The 22,107-nt window shown below is 38.6% G+C and overlaps 1 protein-coding gene across 13 annotated transcripts in view; it reads right to left on the reverse strand.

Annotated features, from left to right (window-relative positions):
- Positions 1-22,107, reverse strand: part of Dock7 (dedicator of cytokinesis 7) — a 185,261-nt gene that overhangs the window by 36,205 nt on the left and 126,949 nt on the right. For all 13 annotated transcript variants that reach the window (XR_003377407.1, XM_026782265.1, XM_005353450.3 and 10 more), the window contains 7 exons: positions 20,821-20,991; positions 16,175-16,314; positions 11,307-11,476; positions 9,341-9,495; positions 8,793-8,975; positions 8,558-8,693; positions 1,583-1,679 (listed from right to left, as the gene is read on the reverse strand). Coding sequence is in view for 12 of the 13 variants with exons in the window: in XM_026782265.1 (XP_026638066.1) it covers positions 1,583-1,679; positions 8,558-8,693; positions 8,793-8,975; positions 9,341-9,495; positions 11,307-11,476; positions 16,175-16,314; positions 20,821-20,991 (1,052 nt within the window). In the remaining variant the exon portion in view is untranslated. The remainder of the gene's footprint in view (positions 1-1,582; positions 1,680-8,557; positions 8,694-8,792; positions 8,976-9,340; positions 9,496-11,306; positions 11,477-16,174; positions 16,315-20,820; positions 20,992-22,107) is intronic.

The following is a 22,107-nucleotide window of genomic DNA, read 5'->3' on the forward strand; positions in this document are numbered from 1 at the left end:
TCAATGTATTTAGTAAATAAAAGCACTCGATTATTCTAAGATTTTATCTATTTTCTGCTTAGCTATTCATACAAATATTCTCAAAAGGTAATTTAACTCTTTTTTAATTTTTAGTTTTTCAGGACAGGGTATCTCTTTGTAGCATTGGCTGTCTTGGAACTCACTTTGTAGACCAGACTGGCCTCAAACTCACAGAGATCCACTTGCCTCTGCTTCCTGAGGGCTGGGATTAAATGTGTGCACTACCACCAGTGATTTAACTCTTAAACAAGACAGGCTGGAATCATATATTAGATACAAAACATGAGGCAATAATGTTAATAAACCTGATTATAATCATTCCACAACTGTATACACATTAAAACTCACATTGTATAGCGTAAATATACTTCTTGCCAATTATAACTCTTTAGAGAGGGAAAGAAAAACAATTTGATGCTGAAATCAGTTGCCAAATGTCTTTTCCACAGAAAATGAGTTGGCTAAAATAGTTTTGCTGTATTTATTTATAAATGAGTTTTTAAATATGCAGTGTATTTTACTATAACATAAATTTAATTTCTCAAATAGTTTTAAAGCTAAAACTTAAGATAAATAGTTATCTTCTAAGATATAAATGACTAACAAAATAAAAAGATACAAAGACTCGCTTTCTTTTTTTTGATCTGCACAGGTTTTTATTTTCTCCCCTCATTTTCCATTTCAAAAGTTTCCGATGCCTTTTCGTGTTCCGTCCCCATAGCAGGCAGCCTCAGATGTGCTCCACTTTAGAATTGTGAGGATCTTTGAATGCCATTATTCAAAGTAAAGCAAAATGAATTTGAGAGTTACCAACTAATATGAAGTGGAAAATGTATTTTAGATGAAAACCTGTGATGACTTTTTTTCCCCTTAAGAATGTATTCAAAATCGTCTCAAGTGGCTTGGTCCCTCTATCCATAGGAGCCAGTCTTGTGGACATGAACCTGTAGCCCAGCGGGGCTCTCCAGATGTACAGTCAGTATTGACTTGTGTTCTATAAATGGGGAGGAAAACTACATTGGGCTCTCTCCTCTTCCAATAAAACACAATTGTTCTGACAGGCAGGGCGGGATGAGTACAATCCCGACAAAACAGCTATGGGGAGGAATTCATTCAGAATACTGCATGCATGCCTAAGTTACTTTCAAATTTAGAAAGGATGTTCATATAAAGCCCCGTGCCTCATGATGGACACACATCTCCACAACATGCATTTGGCTATCAAGGAGGCCTTGTCCCCCAAGCCACAATATGGTAAATTTACATGTGTGTAAGCAGGGTAGAGTAGTTGAATTTACAAGGCATATAAAAGGCAGCCGTGAATATAAGGAAATGTACACGGGGGGAGAGACTTTGTATGGAAGTTCCCCTTATGGTTCTGGTGCAGTATGCATACAGAGTGTGAGTGGATGAGGATAATACTTTATCTAAAATTTTGGCCTGGACTGGGAACAGTCATCAAAAGGGAAAAGCCACATTTATAAGAATTTCTGCAAAGTCGCTTTCTTTTTGCATTTAAAATATGGCTAGCCCATCAGAACAGATTAGAAGGTCATATTACTTATCGAGCTTCTCTGTGTTCTGGCGCCAGTGAGTCATGTCCTTTCTCCACCGCAGGTTTTCTTGGCTCCCAAAGGCACTTCCAGATGGGCTCCTCTCTGTGAAAGCAAAGTCAAAATGGTATTTCAGGTAGAACACATGTACATATATTTGAAAACATATAATAAATAGTGTATATCTTTAATTTTATAAAATCATTTCTTTAAAAAAAAGATTTATTTCTTTATTATGTACAGTGTTCTGCCTGCATGCATACCTACAGCCCAGAAGAGGGCATCAGACCTCATTATAGATGGTAGTGAGCTACCATGTGGTTGCTGGGAATTGAACTCAGGACCTCTGGAAGAACAGTCAGTGCTCTTAACTGCTAAGCCATCTCTCCAGTCCCATAAAATCATTTTTTTTTTCAGTACAAGTGGAAGAAATGAACGGTGGTATTTTCAGTTAAAAGTTTTCACAATAATTAAGGAGGAACTATTTCTTATACAGGTTGTTTCTTGGTAAAACCCAATCTCTTAAGTAAGCAAAGAAAGGACCTAACATGAGCTCTATTATAAGGCTAAAAAAAATGGCCCAATTTACTTGAGGGTACTGAGATGTGTTGAGTTATTCTCTCTTGCTCTCCCTATGTACATGGGTAGTCAGAATGGTCTCACCACATAGGATCCTGATTAAAGACTCATACAATGGCTCCTGAAACTTTTATCTGATTGGTCTGCTCATAAACTTCCACTGGGTAAGCACTCACTTAACACCTCTTCAGAAAACCTTTCCCCATCCTCCAAAATATCGTTGCCTCAGTACTTGCTTTGCTTTTGCTCATAACATTGATTGTTAATTTTTAACGAGACAGGGTCTCACTTTAGCTAGGCTGGCCTGAAATGCACTATATAGTCAAAGCTGGTCATGAATTTAATATAATCCTCCTGCCTCAGCCTCCCAAGTGCTGGGACAGATGTGAACCAACACACAGGACTCCATAGCATATATTCATGTAAGAACATGTTACTTGACAAAAGTGATGTTTGTTTCGTTCTGCATTTCATAATAAAGTATCTGGAATACAGTGAGTGCACAATAAGTTTGTGTCCGTAACAAAACATAATAAAGCCTGGGAAGATGGACTTATGATTACAGTGTTTGCAGTACAAGCAAGGAAACAGGAATTCAGATTCCCAGAACCCACACACATATGAGGGAGATGTGGCTTGTAATTTCAATTTTGGAAGTCAGAGACAGGGAACCCTTGGAGCAAGATGGTCATACTGGAGCACTTTGGGAGACCTTCCCTTAAAGAATAAGGAGGGATGACTAAGGGAATTGTCACATCAGCCTTAGGGTTCACAAAGGCACGCACATGCATGCACACACACAACCTATACAGAAGCATATATATACAAACATGTATATATACACCACACAGATATGAAAAGATTAAAAAAATCTGTAACAAGAAGATTAAATTCTTTTAAGAAAAAGATTCTGTGAGAGAGAGAGTGTGTGTGTGTGTGTACATGTATGAGAGAAGGGAGGGAAAACACTCCACAGAAAGCAGAAGAGGGTATTAGATTTTCTGGAGGTGAGGTTTCAGGAGGCGAGGTCGCACAAGAAGCTGTGAGTTGCCTGACATTAATGCTGGGAACAAACTTGTATGCTCTAAGAACAGCTTACAGTTACTTCTTGGTTCTATGGGAACGGGTTGGGGGGACCTCTTCCCCGAGGACTTTAGGTCTGAAGGCATGAGTGGTCTTTTAATAGGCAACATACATTTATTCTGCATGGAAAAAGCACTGAAACTGGTGGGTAAATAAATATACAAGCATGTGATGGACTCAGATTTCAAGCTTTCAACTAGGAAATGAAGACCCCACATTTGAAAATAATAAGACCGCGAGGACTTGAGAGGATGGAAGAACAATGAAAGTAGAATTAAGAGTTCACATAGGAATTTTAAAAATTCTAAGAAACAGGGATCATTTTATACAATGACAAAAAAGTCTCTATGCTTTCCTATTGTTTTTCTTTCCTACCTTTCTTAGCTTTTTAATTTGGAGGGTTTTCTTATAGATTTATTATTATTAATCATGTGTATGTATTTGTGTCTCTGTGTACTCAAGGGCAAGTATTCACTGAGGTTCTCAAAGGATTAATCTCCTAGGAACTGAAATTACAGGTCGTTGTAAGCCATGTGACACGGGTGTCGAGACCTGAATTTGGATCCTCTACAAAAGTGTAGGAGCATTTAACCACTGAATCACCTTTCCCTTATTTTGAAATGTATTTTGATCATATTTACTACCCCCAACTCCTAGCCACCCCACTTCATATTCATATTCTGCCCTTTTTAACCCACTGAATTCAATCTGTGTTACTCAAATACTCTTGGGTGTAGAGCCTACCATGGGGCATGGTCAATGTACTGGATCCTTAAAGAAAACTAGTTCTTCCACTCCTCATATCCATCAATGCTAAAAGCTCTATGTTAAGGTAGGACTTTGCTATGGAACAATCCTCTTGTACACTGTGAATATTTGTTGCTCTCATTGGCTTAATAGAGGGCTAATTGGCCAATAGCTGGGCAGGAAGCCAACAAAAGGAGAGCACAGGGATGAAGAAGTGCAGAGTCTCCAGAGACCACAGAGAAAACAGGAGATGAACGTGCCATGTTGAAAAAGCTACCAGCACGTGGTAGAGCCTAGGTAAGAAATGTGGGTCAAAATGTGAGCTACTTATTAACAAACCTAAACTATCTGCCAAGGATTTATAATTAGTAATAAGTCTCCATGTCAATTATTGGGGAGCTGGAGTTCCTGAAAAAAAAAAACCCACCTAAAATGGCACCAATGTCCAGCACCTACATGCACATAAAGCCTAAGAAAACTTAAAAGAAGGCTTGAAAACCACAGCCAAACACAGTTTCCTAGTCCTGTAGTCTCTCATGCCAGATGTGATACACAGATACATCTTTCAGCCACTGCCTGCGGGCTTGAGTCACCAGCATGAGTGCCACCAACACACTATAAGCTAAGCTGCCTGTCGGGTTTAAGGTTCTGCAAATGCAGACAGAAAAGGTTACAGATACACAGTAAAGACAGATCCAGATGGGTAAAACTTCTAAATGGGATACGTGCATTTAAAAGCGTACATAGTCAGGCTGGAGAGATGACTCAGTGATTAAGACCACTGACTGCTCTTCCAGAGGTCCCAAGTTCAATTCCCAGCAACCACACAGCTCACAACCATCTGTAATGAGATCTGGTGCTCTCTCCTGGCCTGCAGACATACATCCAGGTAGAACACTGTATACTAAATAAATAAATAAATCTTTAAAAAAAAGCCTACATAGTCTTGGGAGAGAAAAGAGAAAGGATATAGACATTCATAGAATAGTTTAAAAATAATAGTATTTAAAAAGAGAGTAAAAAAAGAATAAGTCACATAGAGATGGGAAATGCTCAAGGAGTCTGGGTCCTGTGATGTTAATATGTTGCACTCATTTATTAATTTATTTAAAAAGAAGGGGTTTCTCTGTGTAGATTTTGGAGCCTGTTCTAGAACTTGCTCTGTAGAGCAGATCTTGAACTCACAGAGACACCCTGCCTCTCCCTCCCAAGTGCTGGGATTAAAGGTGTACACCACCACCATCCCAGCTGCCTTCTTTGGCTAACTATGTACAACACAGTCAAGGCTTGTATTAATGCAGATATGTATTCTACCTTTGAAAATTTATGATTTTCCTAAAATGGGGACCAGATACAAAAGAAAGAAAGAAAGAAAGAAAGAAAGAAAGAAAGAAAGAAAGAAAGAAAGAAAGAAAGAAAGAAAGAAAGATGATCCAGTGATCCATAATCCATTATCTCTGAGACCTCTGTTGCAGTTTCCTCAGAGCTCTGCATACAAAACAGCTTCAAGATTGCTGGCTGATAGAGTACAGTCTCACAAACTACTCTAGCTAAGACTTAACCATTATCCTGATTGTCTTAAGTTTTCCCCAAAGACGCCAGCGCCCCCAGACAACAGGAAGCAGTCTAGAGAAACAACACTCACATTCCCAAAAGATGGGATATGGATGTTTGTCATCAATTAAGGGGATTAGTTATGAGTTATTATTGGTCTAAACAAAGGAGTTACATTCAAAGACCTTTCTATACAAAAGAAGAAATATAAAACAGAAATGATGAGATATATAAAAGTGTAGATTTCTGAATCCACTTTAAATCAAGAAGCAACTATTAATCTAAAAATATCTTGGTATGGATTTTGATTTATTGATACAAAATTAAAAGTTATTTTCGATATACTATATGTATGTTTCTACTCTCGTTTGGGACATGCAGTTCATTTAAAAATGTAATGTATAATTAAGAAATACAGGTTAGTAGTTAGTCATCTATAATAATCAAACTTATAGTCATATTAGGTATGTTTTCAAGGTTAAGCAGATATATTTAGATAGATGGTCTTGAAACACTTCAAAAACCTAGAGAATAGGGTATTTAAGATGTTTCGTGACAGTGAAACACATCTGCTCTTGGCAGCACCAATTTACTTCAAAAGAAGAGGGTGGGCATCGAAGCATCTCTATGTGGAACTTGCTTTCTTTATGGCAAAAACTAGTCATTTGGACAAGAAATGGTACTTGCTTCAATTGCTGATGGTATGTTGTCTAAACTGGACCAGCAGGAAGCAAAAGAAAGCAACTGCCAAACTGCCAAGATAAGATTCAACAGACCTTCAAAATTCCCTTTTCTCAGATGTCAGATATATTAGGCCTGTAGGCCAAAGCTGGATGCCCCAACACTGCAGTGGAACTTTAAATCAAGTTTAAACACTTGATTTAAACACTGCAGAGGAACTGCAGCCAGATGTCTCTATTCTTAGGTAATATTACATCCTTCTTGGGTCTTTGAGAGTTAAAGACTAAATAGTTAAACATACAGTTTTCCTTAGTTATGATAAAAAGTAAATTAGGTATAAAACTTTAGACTCACAAAGATAGATAAAGTATTTTCTCTAAATTTTCCAAGTATAAATGGACTGGATACTGTAACTGTAATTCTTACTTAATAACTTTTTATTATATTTTTTATTTTTTAATAATATATTATGTATAATATATTTTATTATAATTTTACTATGCTATAGTTTAAAACTTCCTTTTTAATTAGACAAAAGGGGGAAATGCTGTGGAACAATCTTTTTGTACACTGTGATTACTTATTGTTCTCATTGGTTTAATAAAGGGGTAAATGTCCAAGAGCTAGGCAGTTAGCAATTAGGTGGGATTTGCAGACAAAAGGAGAGTGTGGGGTTAAAGAAGGGCAGAGTCCCCATCCACGGTGCAAGCAGGAGATGAATATGTTGTGATGCAAAAGGTAGATAAAAAGGTGATAAAAAGGCTCCACATGGTAGAGCCTAGATAAGAAATGTAGATTAATTCAAATTATAAGAGTTAGTTAGTAATAAGTCTAAGCTATCAGCCAAGCATTTACAGTTAATAGCAAGTCTCCATGTTGACTATTGGGGAGTCAGCAGTCCTGAAGAAAACCCTACCTAAAGGACTTCTTACTCCACGATAGGACTGTCTGGCTGAGCTCCATTATTTCCTAAAGGACTTCTTACTCCACGATAGGACTGTCTAGCTTGAGCTCCATTATTTCCTTCCCAGACTGATTGTGTCCTACTCACCATTAAATTCTAAACACATACAGTATATAAAATCTACCTGTATCAATGATTTCTGAGAGTGAAATGTCAGAAAATTCTAATTGTGCTGGTGTTGGTTGGTGAAACAACTTTAATCCCTGCACTCAGGAGCCAGAGGTAGGTGGATCTCTGAGTTTGAGGACAGTCTAGCCTACAGAGAGAGTTCTAGGACAGCCAGGACTATACAGAGAAATCCTGTCTTTTAACCCCCTCCCCCCCAAAAAAGTAAAGAAAAAAAATCTAACTAACAATTAAAGAATTATAGTTCACAAGCCAGATGTGGGGGCACACCTGTAATCTCAATACTCAAAAGTGAGACAGGGGGATCACCAACAGTTTAAGGTCAGACTGTTCTACATAGCCAGGTTCAGTCACTCGGGTATAGACCAGCAGACCAGACCCTATCTCAAAATAAATAATTATATAAAGGAAAAACAAAATCCATTTACAGATTCATATTTAACTCAATAAATACATATTAGACATTTAGTACGTATTCTTTACACAGATGACTAAGCCGTTTCTGACACTACAGAACTCTTATCAATATTAGTATTTATGTCATTTTAGCATTTACAAATGCTTGCACACATATTATCATCACAACGATGATAAAAGCTGGTAGTTACCCTATCTTCGAAATACTGAAAACAATTACAAAGAACTGAGGAAAAGGAAGTTGGGAGATTAAGTATCATGGCCATGGTGATACGGTTAGTGGAAGCCAACCTAGCAATAGAAACAGACCTCAACATGGAATAAACTATTTTTTTCTACTTCACATGTGAGTCTGTGGGCAACATTTTTTTTAAATTAATATACACAATATACTAATTTATACTGCAAAATGAAAGATTTAGCAATAAAGGGGCATGTTACATAGAATGACCTCTGTAAGAAGTGCGCTACTCTCAAAGACAGTGATAACAAGGAAGCCACACTATCTACACAGAGGATACACATACACGCCTGTCCTTTGTGTTCAGTTCTGCCCTGAATCTAAACGAAAGTGTCTATTTTAAGAAGGAGTGGGAAGGAATGCCACACACAAGGACAGGGGCAAAGCTGAGACCACCCATAGCTAACTAGGACCCACTTCTCATTTTAATTAGAATTTCAAACAGCATCTATCTTCAGAAAAGCAATTATCATGTTGATTCAGTTATGTTCAAAGTGATTCTAGAAAGTCACTGTGGACTTGCAGCAGCAATGACTACAGAACACAATCCTTGGAACTGACACATCTCTCATCAAGAGAAGCTGCACCTACCAAGCTGTCCTCGGCTCCGCCGCACCATTTCCTGCCTGGCACCGATGCTTCCCAGAATGGCTTCTTCAAGCTTGGCTCTCATATCTTTTGATTTCTTAAAGGTCAAACTATTCATCCTTTCAAACACCTTTTTCCCCTAAAATTTAACAACAGAAGAGGCATTGAGAACATTTCCTTCTTCCTTTCCACATTATTTTACTTCCTTGTAAGTTTCAATGGGCTAATAGCTACTTACTTTGTACTCAAAACAAGAAACACATAGATAAAGCAGATCCAGCAGCCGGTTCAGCTGTAGGACGGAGAGGTCTGTAAACCACTTCTGCAGAACAGTTTCATCTGCATTCTTGAGAACCCACAGCAGGCAGATCAAAAGGCTGCGGCTTGATTCTGCTGAGAAGGTGGTATGTTGCCTGCCGCTCTGAAAACAGAGAGCAGCATGAGTCCCACTGACCAGTGACCATTTCGCTCTTGTTGACACACACCTATAGCTCCAGGACTTGGGAGACTCGGGTAGAAGGGCTCCAAGTTTGAGAAAGTTTGAGCTACCTTATAAGCTTCAGACATATGATATCATATGAACAAATAAATACTACTATAAAATAGAATTTTCTTAAAAACAAACTACTCTAAAGAAACCATTTGATTTAGATAACACATGGGAAGGCCAGCCATAAAGAACCCTAACGTCTGAAGTTTAATGACTGGCAGTAGACACTGGCTTTATTGTGGCAGAACTGCCAGCAGAGAACAGAACACCAAACTTATGTAAGTGGTTCATTTTACCGTTGAAGTGAGAAGGAAACTGCCAGGCCTTGTTAGCTGAGGGACTGACGTTCCTGCGATTGCCATGGCAACTGTCTGGCTTATCATGCTCCCGCTCTCACTATCATAATCATCAGGGGCTATACAAATTGGTCTTCCTCGTTGATTGTGTGTTTCTGAAAGGAAAAAAAGGAAGAAAACTTTAGGTCAGCTGATAGTTACTACACATGAACTCCTCACAGGTTAGAACACCCAAAGCCAAAGATCCATGTGTAATGTTTACTCTCCCCAAACTCAACCCCTAATACACTGCATTAACCAGCAGCCTCACTGACAGCAGGAGACTGTGTTCTGCTTTCAGAGACCGTTAGTGCCATAGCACTTTACATGTGCTCTCGACACTTCAGCTCACTGACAGTCATGGAACAGACAGCTACATGGTATTACAGTACTACAGGGTGAGCCAGAACTAATCCATGCTCTGTTTAATGCTGCATTTTATATCTAATTGCATGTCTCTTAACTGTGAGGGCCACCATGTAAAAACAGACTCTATTTATAAAATGAACTTTAACTTTTCAAAATAGATTTAAACATATTGTGGTATAAAATAGTTTTTAACTATTATCTATATTTTATCATTTATTACATATCTGACCTTTTCTTGATTTTTTTGACGACATTTCTAGACTATGTAGCTTGTCTGAGTTTTTTAAAATGTGAATTTTTTTGCATTTTAAACTTAAATCCATGTTTTCAAGACTATCAGTTTTTATCAAGATTAATTTCTTCACTATCATTGTTATCATCAAAATTAATTTCTTTTTAAGTTTTTAAATATCAACTTTTTCTATTTCAGTACTTTTTAGTGGAAACCTAAACTGACTAGTTACAAAGAGAGATCTAACAGCATAAACATCCCTGCCTTCAGAACAGAAGCACTTCAGTGACCCTAACCCTGGGAGGTCACAATGCCAATCTCTCACAGACAGAGAGTTATTTCCTGATAATATCAGGAACCCAGGAAATGTTTTTACTTCATTAAAATTGAAGTACTTTACCAGGTTGGTTGCTAGCTTAAATACTGTACAATCTAAACTGCGTATTTAAGTACCTTCCAAACAGTCAAAGTAAGGGAAGGAAACACTACAGGTTCTAGCTTTTAGTGAGCAGCATGGTCTCAACATACTAACCTGGAATAAACATAATTCTTTATATGCAGGTAAATATTAATTTCCATTACTCATCTCTATGAATAAAGCTGGGGACAGAAGTCAAGTACTATTCTCTCTTAACATGCACAATACACATACATACAATAAAGGCATATTTTCTAGAAGGCAGGTATGAACTGCTATAAACTCATGGTAATTTACACTAAGATCATCTCAGGGATCTCAAAATGAATCTGTTTGTTCAAATGAAACGTAAAAGTTTCAAACAAAAAAGTTAAACATAGTTATTTACAGAGTATTTTTATGGGGGGGTGCATTTAATTTAATTTTTAAATTATTTCATTTTATTTTTTATATGTCTGAGAGTTTTGTCTGCATGTGTGTATGTGCACCTTGCATGTGCCTGGTGCCCAAAGAGATCAGAAGAGGATATTAGATCACCTAGAATTTATTGGTCTTGTAGCAATAGTACCATGTGAGTACTGGGAATCAAACTGGAGTCCTCTGCAGGAACAGTCAGTGCTGCTAATCACTGAGCCTCTAACTTCTTTATATTTTTTTAATCTTTTTTTTTTTATATTTTTTTTTATTTTCGAGACAGGGTTTCTCTGTAGCTTTTGGTTCCTGTCCTGGAACTACCTCTTCTAGACCAGGCTGGCCTCGAACTCACAGAGATCCGCCTGCCTCTGCCTCCCAAGTGCTGGGATTAAAGGCGTGTGCCACCACCGCCCGGCTATATTTTTTTAATCTTAAAAAGCATTTTCCACAACTTTTAGACAAGCTTTGAAAACTGCTTTAATTATACTAAGTACCTGTAAAATCGTACAGCTGAGGTACAGTTTCCATGATGATACCAATGAGAGGAAGGTACAACATAGCCACCCGAGCCTTTATCTGAGGGTCAGAGTACCGTGGGTCAGAGTCATGACTGGAAAGTAAGTTGTGCACCATATTGATGACTTTCTTATGCAATCCAAACAGTCTATTTGAAAAGAAGAGATGAAGAAGCAGCAACGAGGTCACAGAGATTAGTCATGTCTTTGAAACAAACAGAAAGTAATGGCACTCAATCAATCTTTTTAATTACATAACTCTGCCAGCTATATTTTTTGTATTCCTATAAAATACTCAGTTTAAATAAAATAAAATACACAAATTTCAAAACAGTATAAAGTAAATATTGTAGGAAAAGAAAGCATTTTCATCAGTTCACTTAAGAGTAAAACCCTTTGACATAACTCCTTACTAGTGTTTCCAACTGATAACGAACATGAGAGCACACACAGCACCACTTTCGACAAAATGTAAGCATTATGATTGTGTGTACTGAAATAGAGGCCGCACATGTGGCATGGTGCTGTGTAGAAGTCAGGGGACAACTTTATGGTGTCAGTTTCTCCTTTCACCTTTCCATGGGTGCTGGGGCTTAACTACGGCTGTCGGCTTGCACGGCACACACTTTACCTGTTGAGCCATCTCACTGGCTCGGTAGTCACAATTCCTAAGCAGGTTTCAGGTAGTTTTAACTTTTACTTCAACAAATTAGATCTTTTCACATTCATCAACAATGTATTATTTCCTCTATTTTTATTTTGTATGTGTACTTAGTGCTAGTATACGCATGACTCTTTGTGTGCATGTGTGAGGCCCAAGCGTACATGCGCATGAGTTGTAGATGTATGGAGATCAAAGGTGAACATAAGATTATGTCTTCCTTTTTTTTTTTTTTTTTTGATATTCGAGACAGGGTTTCTCCCTAGCTTTTGGTTCCTGTCCTGGAACTAGCTCTTGTAGACCAGGATGGCCTCGAACTCACAGAGATCCACCTGCCTCTGCCTCCCGAGTGCTGGGATTAAAGGTGTGCGCCACCATCGCCCGGCAAGATTATGTCTTCCTTAATCGCCCTCCAATTCATTTTTTTGAGGCAAAGTCTCCCACTGACCCGTATGTTACCAATTTGGCAAGATTAGCTGGCCAGCGAGGTGTAGGAAGTTTCCTATTCCCACCTTCCCTGAGCTAGAATTACAGATGTTATGATTTGTTTGTGGGTGCTGGGAATTCACACTCAGATCCTCATGAGTCAACGGTAACTCCTTTACTGAAGGAGCGAGCCATCTCCCTTGGCTCCATTCCCTTTTTTCTTCCCTGAAAGAAAAACCCTCGATCTGACAGACCATATGATCAAAACACTGGGGGTGTCTTTGGCCATCTCTAGTTTTAAGTGGACTTATTCGCTCACGCACCTCATTTAAGCCCTTCAGATTTCTCTAGACTCTAATCCCTGCACTTTCAAATACTCTAACAAGGGTTCCTGTGCTCTTCCCACACACACCTGTCGTCTTCACAGACTCTGATTAAAGCACACCCACCCCAGCTCCCACAGCCCATAAACTGTAGCAAGCAGCAGCTTCAGCGCCTGTCCTTGCAGGAGGCGAGTTCTTGTCTTAGCAAAGAAGAGCCATTCTGGATTTATGCTGGCCAGATCTTTTAAATATGCCCATCTCTTCTAAAACAGCATTTTTTCTCTTCTTTTTGTCTTCTTCTTTTTAAAAAAAAAATTTATGTGTTTGTGTGAATGTGATGTGTAGAGGGTAGGCCTGAAGGTCATCAGGGGCATAAGATCCCCTGGAGCTAGAGTTACAGTGGTTGTGTGATGTGGGATTCCCCTCTGTATGCTGTATGTTTTATTGCCATTGGTTAATGAATAAATCTGGTTTGGCCACAGGCTTAGCTGAGTAAAGCCAGGCAGGAAATACAAAGAGAGTAGACAGAGTCAGGAAGACGTCATGTAGCTGCTCAAGAAGCAAGAGGTAACGAATCATGAGCCTCGTGGTAAAATACAAAAAAACAGAAATGGGTTAACCTAAGCTGTAAGAGCTAACTAGAAATACACCAGAGACATCAGTCAAACAGTATTGTAATTAATATAGTACTACTCAGAGGTAAAAAACAATGACTTCTCAAATTTTGCATGCAAATGGATGGAAATAGAAAATACTATCCTGAGTGAGGTAAGCCAAAGGAGCTGATGGGAGCTCACCAACTCCAACTGGACTGGGAGTGAACAAGCATGGGATCAAACTAGTCCCTATGAATGTGGTTGACAGCTGGGGCAGACTGAGGGGCCAATGAGAATGGTACTGGGATTTATCTCTACTGCATGGACTGGGTTTTGGGAACCTATTCTCTTTGGATGTATACCTTGCTCAACCTTGATGTAGTGGAAAGGGCATTGGATTTTACACAGAGCAGGGTGCCTTGCCCTCTCTCAAGATTGGAGGGGAGTGGAGGGGAAGGTGGGTGGAGGGAGTGGGAGGAGGGGAGGAAGTGAGAATTTGGATTGGTATTTTTTTTAAGTAATAAAAAAAAACTTTAAGCAAGGTCATGGCATAATCTTACCCCATTTTAAAAAGATTATTCAGGCTACTTGCTATTGCATCAAAAATGATTTGAGAGACACAATAAGGAAACATAATTAGTTTCAGTGGAAGCAGGGCTGAAAAGATGGGGATGAACTTGGGATGTTTTAGAGAGCTGCAGACTTTGCTAACGAGGAGGGCACAGGGAAGAAAAGAAAGAGGAAACAAACCAGACTAAAGCTAAGGCTAAGCTGATTTGCTCTCTTCTACTATGTAGTGCACAGTCTATGATGTCTGAATACACAAAAAAAAAAAGGCGACGGTAAACACGTCATTACTCATGGGACTCAACAGAAACCTTTCCAAGAGCCAAAGAACAACACATTCTAGCTTCAAGAAGAAAAGAGTCAGTAACGAATTCCTTCATAAGCCAAATATTATAACATCATAAACCCTACTTTAATAGAATTGATTATTGATGTGGAAAGGAACATCACTGCAGGAATTGTCTATCCTTTATATGAGACATTACTGAAATCTAGACAGCATGCATTTTCCTGCCATCCATCCTAATTCAAAGAAAACTATGCTCCCCTGGGGTTCAGAAGAAGCTGACTATCCAGTTTCAGCACCAGAGTTTAGCTAGGTCAGCCCTGTCACTTCAAATGGCTAACTGGCATATTCCTTTGATTCTTCAAAAAGACAACCTTTAATTACCTCATAGCTTTCCTCAATAGAAGAAGCCTGACAATAATGAACACTGCTTAGTGACACAGCTGGGTATAATATCCCCCCATCCTGTGTGCTGTGGCAAACAATCCATGTCTGGTGTAAGGTCTCCTGTGAGCAGAACTGACCTAATCCTTCCAGCAACCTGCACAACTTTGGGGATGGCATCCATCAGGATAACCAGCTGAGACCCATCAGGCCACTAGAAAGATTTATACTTGCGTGTAAAAGGGAGTCATCCCCCCTTTCATGACAGTCATAAACAAAGAGAGTATTTGATCCTAACTCAGGGGGAACCATCCTGCAGTCAGAGTAGAGCTGACTATTCTCGCAGCAGAAACAAGACGAAATTAATGAGCTGAAGACTGAGTTACACAAGAAACCTCTTCCTACCAAATATGAGTAAATTTATTTCCTTGAAAAAGCCAATATGAAGAATTTTATTTCTTACAACTGAAGCCATCCTGCCCAAACAAACACACCGGAAACATAACTCAAAGTCCTGAGTTGTTTAAGAAAGCTAGAATGTTTGGGAAACTGTAGAGTATCTTCTCTCCTCAAAAACGGACAGCTTTATTACTGCCTTCAAATGGCATTGTCCTTTTCTGCCAAATGTAAACCAGGAAAGCGCTTGCAGACAGAACAGGCAGGCATGGCATCTCTCTCGGCCATGTGAACTCTTCTTTCTGAACAGAGTCTACACAAACCCCTACCCAACATGCAGCCTACAGAACTGCACAGTTCTGGTGAAAACTAATTCTTTAAAATATATTCCACATGTAGGTTCTCATTATTTTAAAAATGTAAATCTTTCATTTGCAGACAGTCTGGGCCTTTTAAAATTTATTCAGTATCAACTCTGTCCCTGACATAATAACTATGGACTTAGTCTTTCATCTTTTCTTTCTTCTCTTAAGCAGATTAAACATCCACTAAAAACCTATTTAAGGTTGTATGATTTTGTTTCCTGGACTTCCTGTATGACATGTAACTGCAGGATAAACTTAAGATGATCTGACCATCCAAAAAATTTTTTGTTACCCAAATGAACCACAATACAGTTTTAGTTTCTAAATAGCTTCTTTTAAAATTAGTTTATGTGTGTGTGTGACTGTGTATTGAATGAGCACATGAATGCCGGTGTCCTTAGAAGCTAGCAGAGGTGTCAGGTCTAACAGAAATTTTAAAAAAAATAGGGTAAGTTTTAAGATAAAATACTACACGGTAGGATGACAAATTATAAATTTTTTTTATAAAGGATTAAAGAAAAACTAGCCTATTTTCCTTAACTGAAAACTGCCTACTGTTATTTTAACAAATAGTCCATATACTAATATATACAATTGTTTCTTATACTATTAAAAAATGCTACTGATCAACTATAATATACCATTAGTGTAGATAAATCTCAAACTCAGAGATGGTTAAATAAAATATAAACACCATTCATACAGAAAACAAAGTATATGAACTTCAGAGGATAAATAAGCATAAAAAATAAAGAGACAGAAATAATACTAAAATCTTAGCAAGATCTGTCCCACTTTCCAAAATCAAACTGATATTTTACAAGGCAAAACAGGTCTACTCACCCTTCAGCATCAGGGTCTAAAATGAGCGCGAGCTCTGTTAACACGAGGCCTGCCAGGTAGTGCTGCTGGCGGAAGGGCAAGGACAGTTCAAACATATTTGCGATCTTCTGGTCCTGCACGTTTGTGGAAAATCCAGAACTCTGTTGGGGGCAAGGTAGAACTCAACTGTTGACAGCTGTGCAACAAACATCCTACAGCTGGGGCATTGCAACAAACGAAACGTGACATTATTATGCCAGACAAAAGTTACGCCAGAGAGTTCACAGAAACGTGACTATTCTTACTTTGGGTACGGGAGAGTATAGTGACAGTCTTTATTTCTGTTACCAAACATAGAGACTGACCTAGTCTGGAGATCCTACTTGGGGATTGCAGACCTTAGGAAGAGGATTCATCGGTGCATAAGATAAAGGCTGACTTCAGGCAGAAAGAGCTCAAGAAAGTGGCTTGTTCAAGTCATTAATCTATTTGTTTTTAAATAGAAGGTGGGATCTTGCTATGCTGGGCCTTGAACTCAGCCTATGGCCTCAGCATTCCAAACAATAAAACAATCTTATTACTAAAATTAATAAACTAAAAGTTTAATTTTGCTTTTTTCATTGAAATTCCCCATTTGTTTAATTTTTTATTCTTAATCATCTACTATTCTGGTAGCCCCTGAAGGGGAGAGATGGAAGTGAACACCAATGCTGTAAATGCCCTCACCCTACCAAAACCATGGCACTTGTTTTCTAGAGAAATTTCAAATATCACTTAAACCATATTTCATTTGTCTTTGGAATTACCATCATCTAGTGGTTTCTTCACCAAATCTCCAGAATTGTAGTGTTAAAAAAAGTTTATATCATTATATTCATGGCTACCCATGTATATGTACGCGTGTGTATATCTGGTTGTGTACGTGAAGGTGAACAAGATAATTCAAGAAATCCTATGATTATTCATAGGTAAATGTCATGTAGTAAGGAGGTTTCAGGAAAGGTACCTGTTGTGGAACAATCTTTTTGTATACTGTGAAGATGTGTCACTCTGACTGGCTTAATAAAAAACTGAACAGCAAATAGCTAGGCAGGATTTCCAGGCACAGAGGACTCTGAGGAGAAGAAGGGCAGAGATACCAGGAGACGTAGACAGAGCAAGAAGCCTGGGCATTACAAAGTAACAATAATTGAACCACTTAAAAGAATATAGATTTAAAAATATGGTTTAAGCCGGGCGATAGTGGCACACGCCTTTAATCCCAGCACTCGGAAGGCAGAGGCAGGTGGATCTCTGTGAGTTCGAGACCAGCCTGGTCTACAGAGCTAGTGCCAGGACAGGCTCCAAAGCCACAGAGAAACCCTGTCTCGAAAAACCAAAAAAAAAAAAAAAAAAAAAAAAAATATGGTTTAAATTATAAGAGCTAGTTAGAAACAAGCCTAAGCTACTGGCTAAGCTTTCATAATTAAAAATAAGTCTCCAGGTTGTTTTTTGTGAGCTGGCAGTCCAGAAAAAAAAAAATCCATCTATAGTTACCTATGACTGATTTGGCTCTGGCTATTTAGCCACATCTTTGGAAGAAGACAGAGAAAAACGCAAAGGGCTACATGTGTCCATTAGGGAGGCAGAAAGATGTGGGAAGTAGGTTGGTCCAGGAGATGAACTGAAAAGATGAAATTAAAAGATTTGGCTGGCTCTCTAATATTTCCAGTTTATGTACATGAGGTCTGTTTGTTTGTTTGTTTGTTTGTTTTTAACAAGCACGTCAGATCAACCCAGTCTAGGTAACTGCACCCAAGCATTCCAAACCACAGAAATAGGATTAGGGAATGTGTAAGATCAACTCTAACATCAGACATTAGGAGGTACTATAAAAACAGCTTTCCAACTCAGGAAGAATATAACATGTATATTTTATTAGGGGGAAGAAAAAATATTGGCTTTCTTGATACTACAACTATAAAATTTTAATCATTTCATCTTCAAAGAAACTATTAGTTGTGAAAGTGAAGAAGTACCCACTTCAACTTTAAATGTCCATTAATTTTTTGTAAGCAGGTCAGGTTGAGCTTGGCAGACTGGCTTCTTTCCCCTGCTTCAAGGCATTTATAAATATAATATATAAATACAATATAAATTTAAATAGCTATTTCACAGGAATTAACCCAAACTTGTTTTCCATATTTGCTTCAAAAAAACTCAATTTGGGAAAACAACAAAATAAGTAAATTTATTTAGGTGAGCTCACATATCTGTAAACACATACATCATGCTTTAAAACCTGGGCTCTGGAATAAAGCTTTGGTTCAAAGTCTAACCTGACCATTTCTTAATTTCTTGTTTGGAGCTATCCAATGTGCATACTAACAGAACAATCCCCCAGCACTGTTCCTGTAATTAGATGAGCTAATACTTATAAAGCACTCACAAGGTGGTTTGAATAAAAAGGGTCCCCATAGACTCACAGGGAATGACACTATTAGGAGGTGTGTCCTTATTGGAGGATTTGTGTCACTAAGGGGTGGAACTTGAGTACTGAGGTGCTAAAGCCAGGTCCAGTGTGGCATTCTCTTCCTGTTGCCTGTCAGTCTAGATGTAGAACTCTCTGCTCATTCCCTAACACTATGCCTGCCTGCTGCTATGCTTCCCCCATGATGATAATAGACAAAACCTCTGAATGTAAGCCAGTCCAATTAAATGTTTTCCTTTCTAAAAGCTGCCATGGTCATGATGTCTCTTTATAGTAATAGAAAGCCTAAGACAGAAGTTAGTACCAGAGTGGGATATTGTTGTAATATGCTTTTATTTGGAGGAATGCAGACTCTGGGACTTTGAATGAGAAAGCAGTTGAATGCTTTATCTGGAACTTAATGGGCCATCCCAGTAGAAGCATAGAAGACAGTGGTGCTGAGGGTGATGTGAACTGTGGGGCCCCAGCTCAAGAGGTTTCAGAGGAGAAGAATATTAGTACATGGCCTAGAGACTGGTCTTGTGATATTCTGGTGAAGTCTGTGGCTGCTTTCTGCCTTTGTTCAAAAGATCTGCCTGAGGCAGATTGAAAAGTTTTTGGATTAATGTGTTGGCAGAGGAAATCTCAAAACAGCCTAGTATTGTCTCTGTTTTATGGTTATTAGTGATCGCTCTTATGCAGAACTATAAAGAAAAGAAGCAAGCTGATCAAGGAAAAATACAAAATGTAAAGTTCAAGGAGAAAGGGGGCCTGTGTTCAAAGAAATAAGCAGATTAAAGAAAAGCCTGATGTTAAATGGAATGAAGGAACTGGTGATCTCAGGGCGAGATCCCACCCAACTAAACTTCTAATTTGTAAAAAGGAGTTAAAGGAACACTTAGGGCAGAAGTGGAGGAGTGTGCCTTTAATCCCAGCACTCCAGAGTCAAAGGCAAGGGATTCTCTGGTCAACAGAGGGCATTTCGGAACAGCCAAGCTTAGGCAGCGAAGGAAACCTTGAAAACAGGAAGCTGGTGAAAATGTTTTAAATGAGGGGCCATGTTTCAGCCTGAGAAAGCAGCAGAATCTGGCAGTTTTCACCATGTGGTTCTGGCTTTAGAGTTAGGGATAGAAGAAAGGAGTTATGGAATCTTCCCTCTGCAACTAAGGAAAGCAGCTGAGGCCAGGTATGTGGGAGCAGTATCCCTGCATGGAGGCCAAAAAAGGCCACTGTGTGAAGCTGTGAAGTCAAGTATGCATTGCCTTGGAGACCCCAAGATGCTGGGGATGCCAGAGTCATGGGATACCTGCTGAGGAAAGCTGCTAACAGGGACTAAAACCAGCCCAAGAGAAAGAAGTGTGTTATAGTCAACAAAACTGGAAAACATTGGAGATCTGAAGAGTGCTTTGTTATCAGACATGGAGATGTAGAATTTGGAGTTTGTCCATCTGGTTTTCAGTCTTCCTTTGGTCTAGTATTTCCTCACTATGTCCCCTTTCTTCCCTTTAGAAATGATAATGTATAACTTGTGCCATTGTATGTTATAAATACATCATCTGCTTTTTCACTTTGATTTTACAGAGGATTACAGGGGATACACCTAAAGAGATGGCATGAGTCTCAGAAGATATTTTGAAATTTGGACTTTTAAACATTGTTGAGACTATAACCATAGACTATGGGAACTTTTGAAGTTTGGACTAAATGCATTTTGCATTATGATATGGCTATAAGCCTATGGGGGCCAGGGAATGGAATGTGTTGATTTGAATAAAAATGGTCCCCATGGGCTCACAGAGAGTGGCACTATTAGGAGGCGTGGCCTTGTTGGAGGACGTGTTTCACTAAGGGGTAGGCTTTGAGTTCTCAGGTGCTCAAATGAGGCCTAGTGTGGCATTATCTTCTGGCTGCCTGCCAATCTGGAATTCTCTGCTCATTCTCTAGCACCATGTTTGCCTGTGCAATGCCATGTTTCCCACCATGATGACAATGGACTAAACCTCTGAACTGTAAGCCAGTGCCAATTAAAAGCTTTCCTTTATAAGAGTTGCCATGGTCATGGTATCTATTCATAGCAATAGAAACCCTCACTAAGACAATCCAGAAATGAGCCTATTACCTAACTAATCATCAAATAACACATTATGATTTTTCCACCCATTGTTTTCAATCCTTTTTTATAAGTATGAACATAGGTATGTCTTCACATTTTGCATACCTGAGATGTTGCAGAAGAAACAGAAGGTGATGGAGATGCAGGTGGGGTGAGCAAGCTGCAGGGTAAGTTTAATGTTACATAGTGCTCATGGCTGCAGATAATTCGCAGGAAATCCAACCTCAAGGACACCAGCACACTTGGATTTGGCAGTGAATAGAGCTTTGATGCCACCTTGGAAGGATTGCATAAATAAGAGAACACAATGATACATTTTTTTTCTTCCATAGCAATAGAAGTTTGGGTCTCTGTGGCTCATAGGATAACATCCTCTTTCTGAAAATTATAGCAAACACTATAAATATAGAACTTACGGGACCAACAGTATAAATCCACTTGACTAGCCTTAAGTCATGTTATCTTATTGCCAATATTGCATTAATATCCCTACTTCTCAAAAATGTACTTTATGAAGGAAAAGCACACTTCTTTTCAACATTTCTGTTTAATGAATTTATAATTGTCTATCTTTGCCAACTATATCACAGGCTACTTGGGGAGACATACTGTAAGCTGACTGAATAACATCCTTTGGGTCAACCTCAATGCTTGACAGTGCAGGAGGTCATTAAGTCAGAATAAGGTTTTTTGTTATTATTGTTTTTTTGAGACAGGGTTTCATTATGTAGCTTTGGCTGTCCTGAAACCCACTACATAGACCAGGATGGTCTCAAACTCACAGAGACCTGTCTGCCTCTGCCTCCTGAGTGTTGGGACTAAAGGTGTGCATCATAATGTCTGGCTCAGAATAAATTTTGATAGTAATAAAATTTAAATTTTGGGGGAAAATAGTGTTTTTTGGGGGAAAAATAGTGAGCCAGTGCCCACACATAGGTAATTTCGATAACTATAAAAGAAATAAAAATATCCAATTGAACAGGTCTTTAAAATTTTAAAGATTATATTGCCAAATAGAATTGTATGAAATTTTTATTTTATGTGGATGAGTGTTTTGCTTGTATTTACGCTTCTAGTACCCACAGAACTCAGATACCCTAGAATTGGATTTCAGACTATTGTGAACTGCCATGTAGATGTTGAATTTTAAATCCAGGTCATCAAGAAGAACAGTGCATGCTCTTAACCACTGAACTATCTCCCTAGCACCCTAGAATTATTGACCAACAGCTCTCCAAAACTAATTGATGGGCCAGCTAGGAAGGGTTTCATAAGTTTAACTCCTAAACCCCATGGACTCAACTTCTCAAAACTTCTGAGATAAAACCCTGACATTTTATTTTTTAAGGCTTCATTAAAAATAACACTGGAGTCAATGCACTGTTTATAGAG

This window comes from Microtus ochrogaster, chromosome 10, assembly GCF_000317375.1.
Source record: "Microtus ochrogaster isolate Prairie Vole_2 chromosome 10, MicOch1.0, whole genome shotgun sequence".
NCBI classification, from domain to species: Eukaryota; Metazoa; Chordata; class Mammalia; order Rodentia; family Cricetidae; genus Microtus; species Microtus ochrogaster.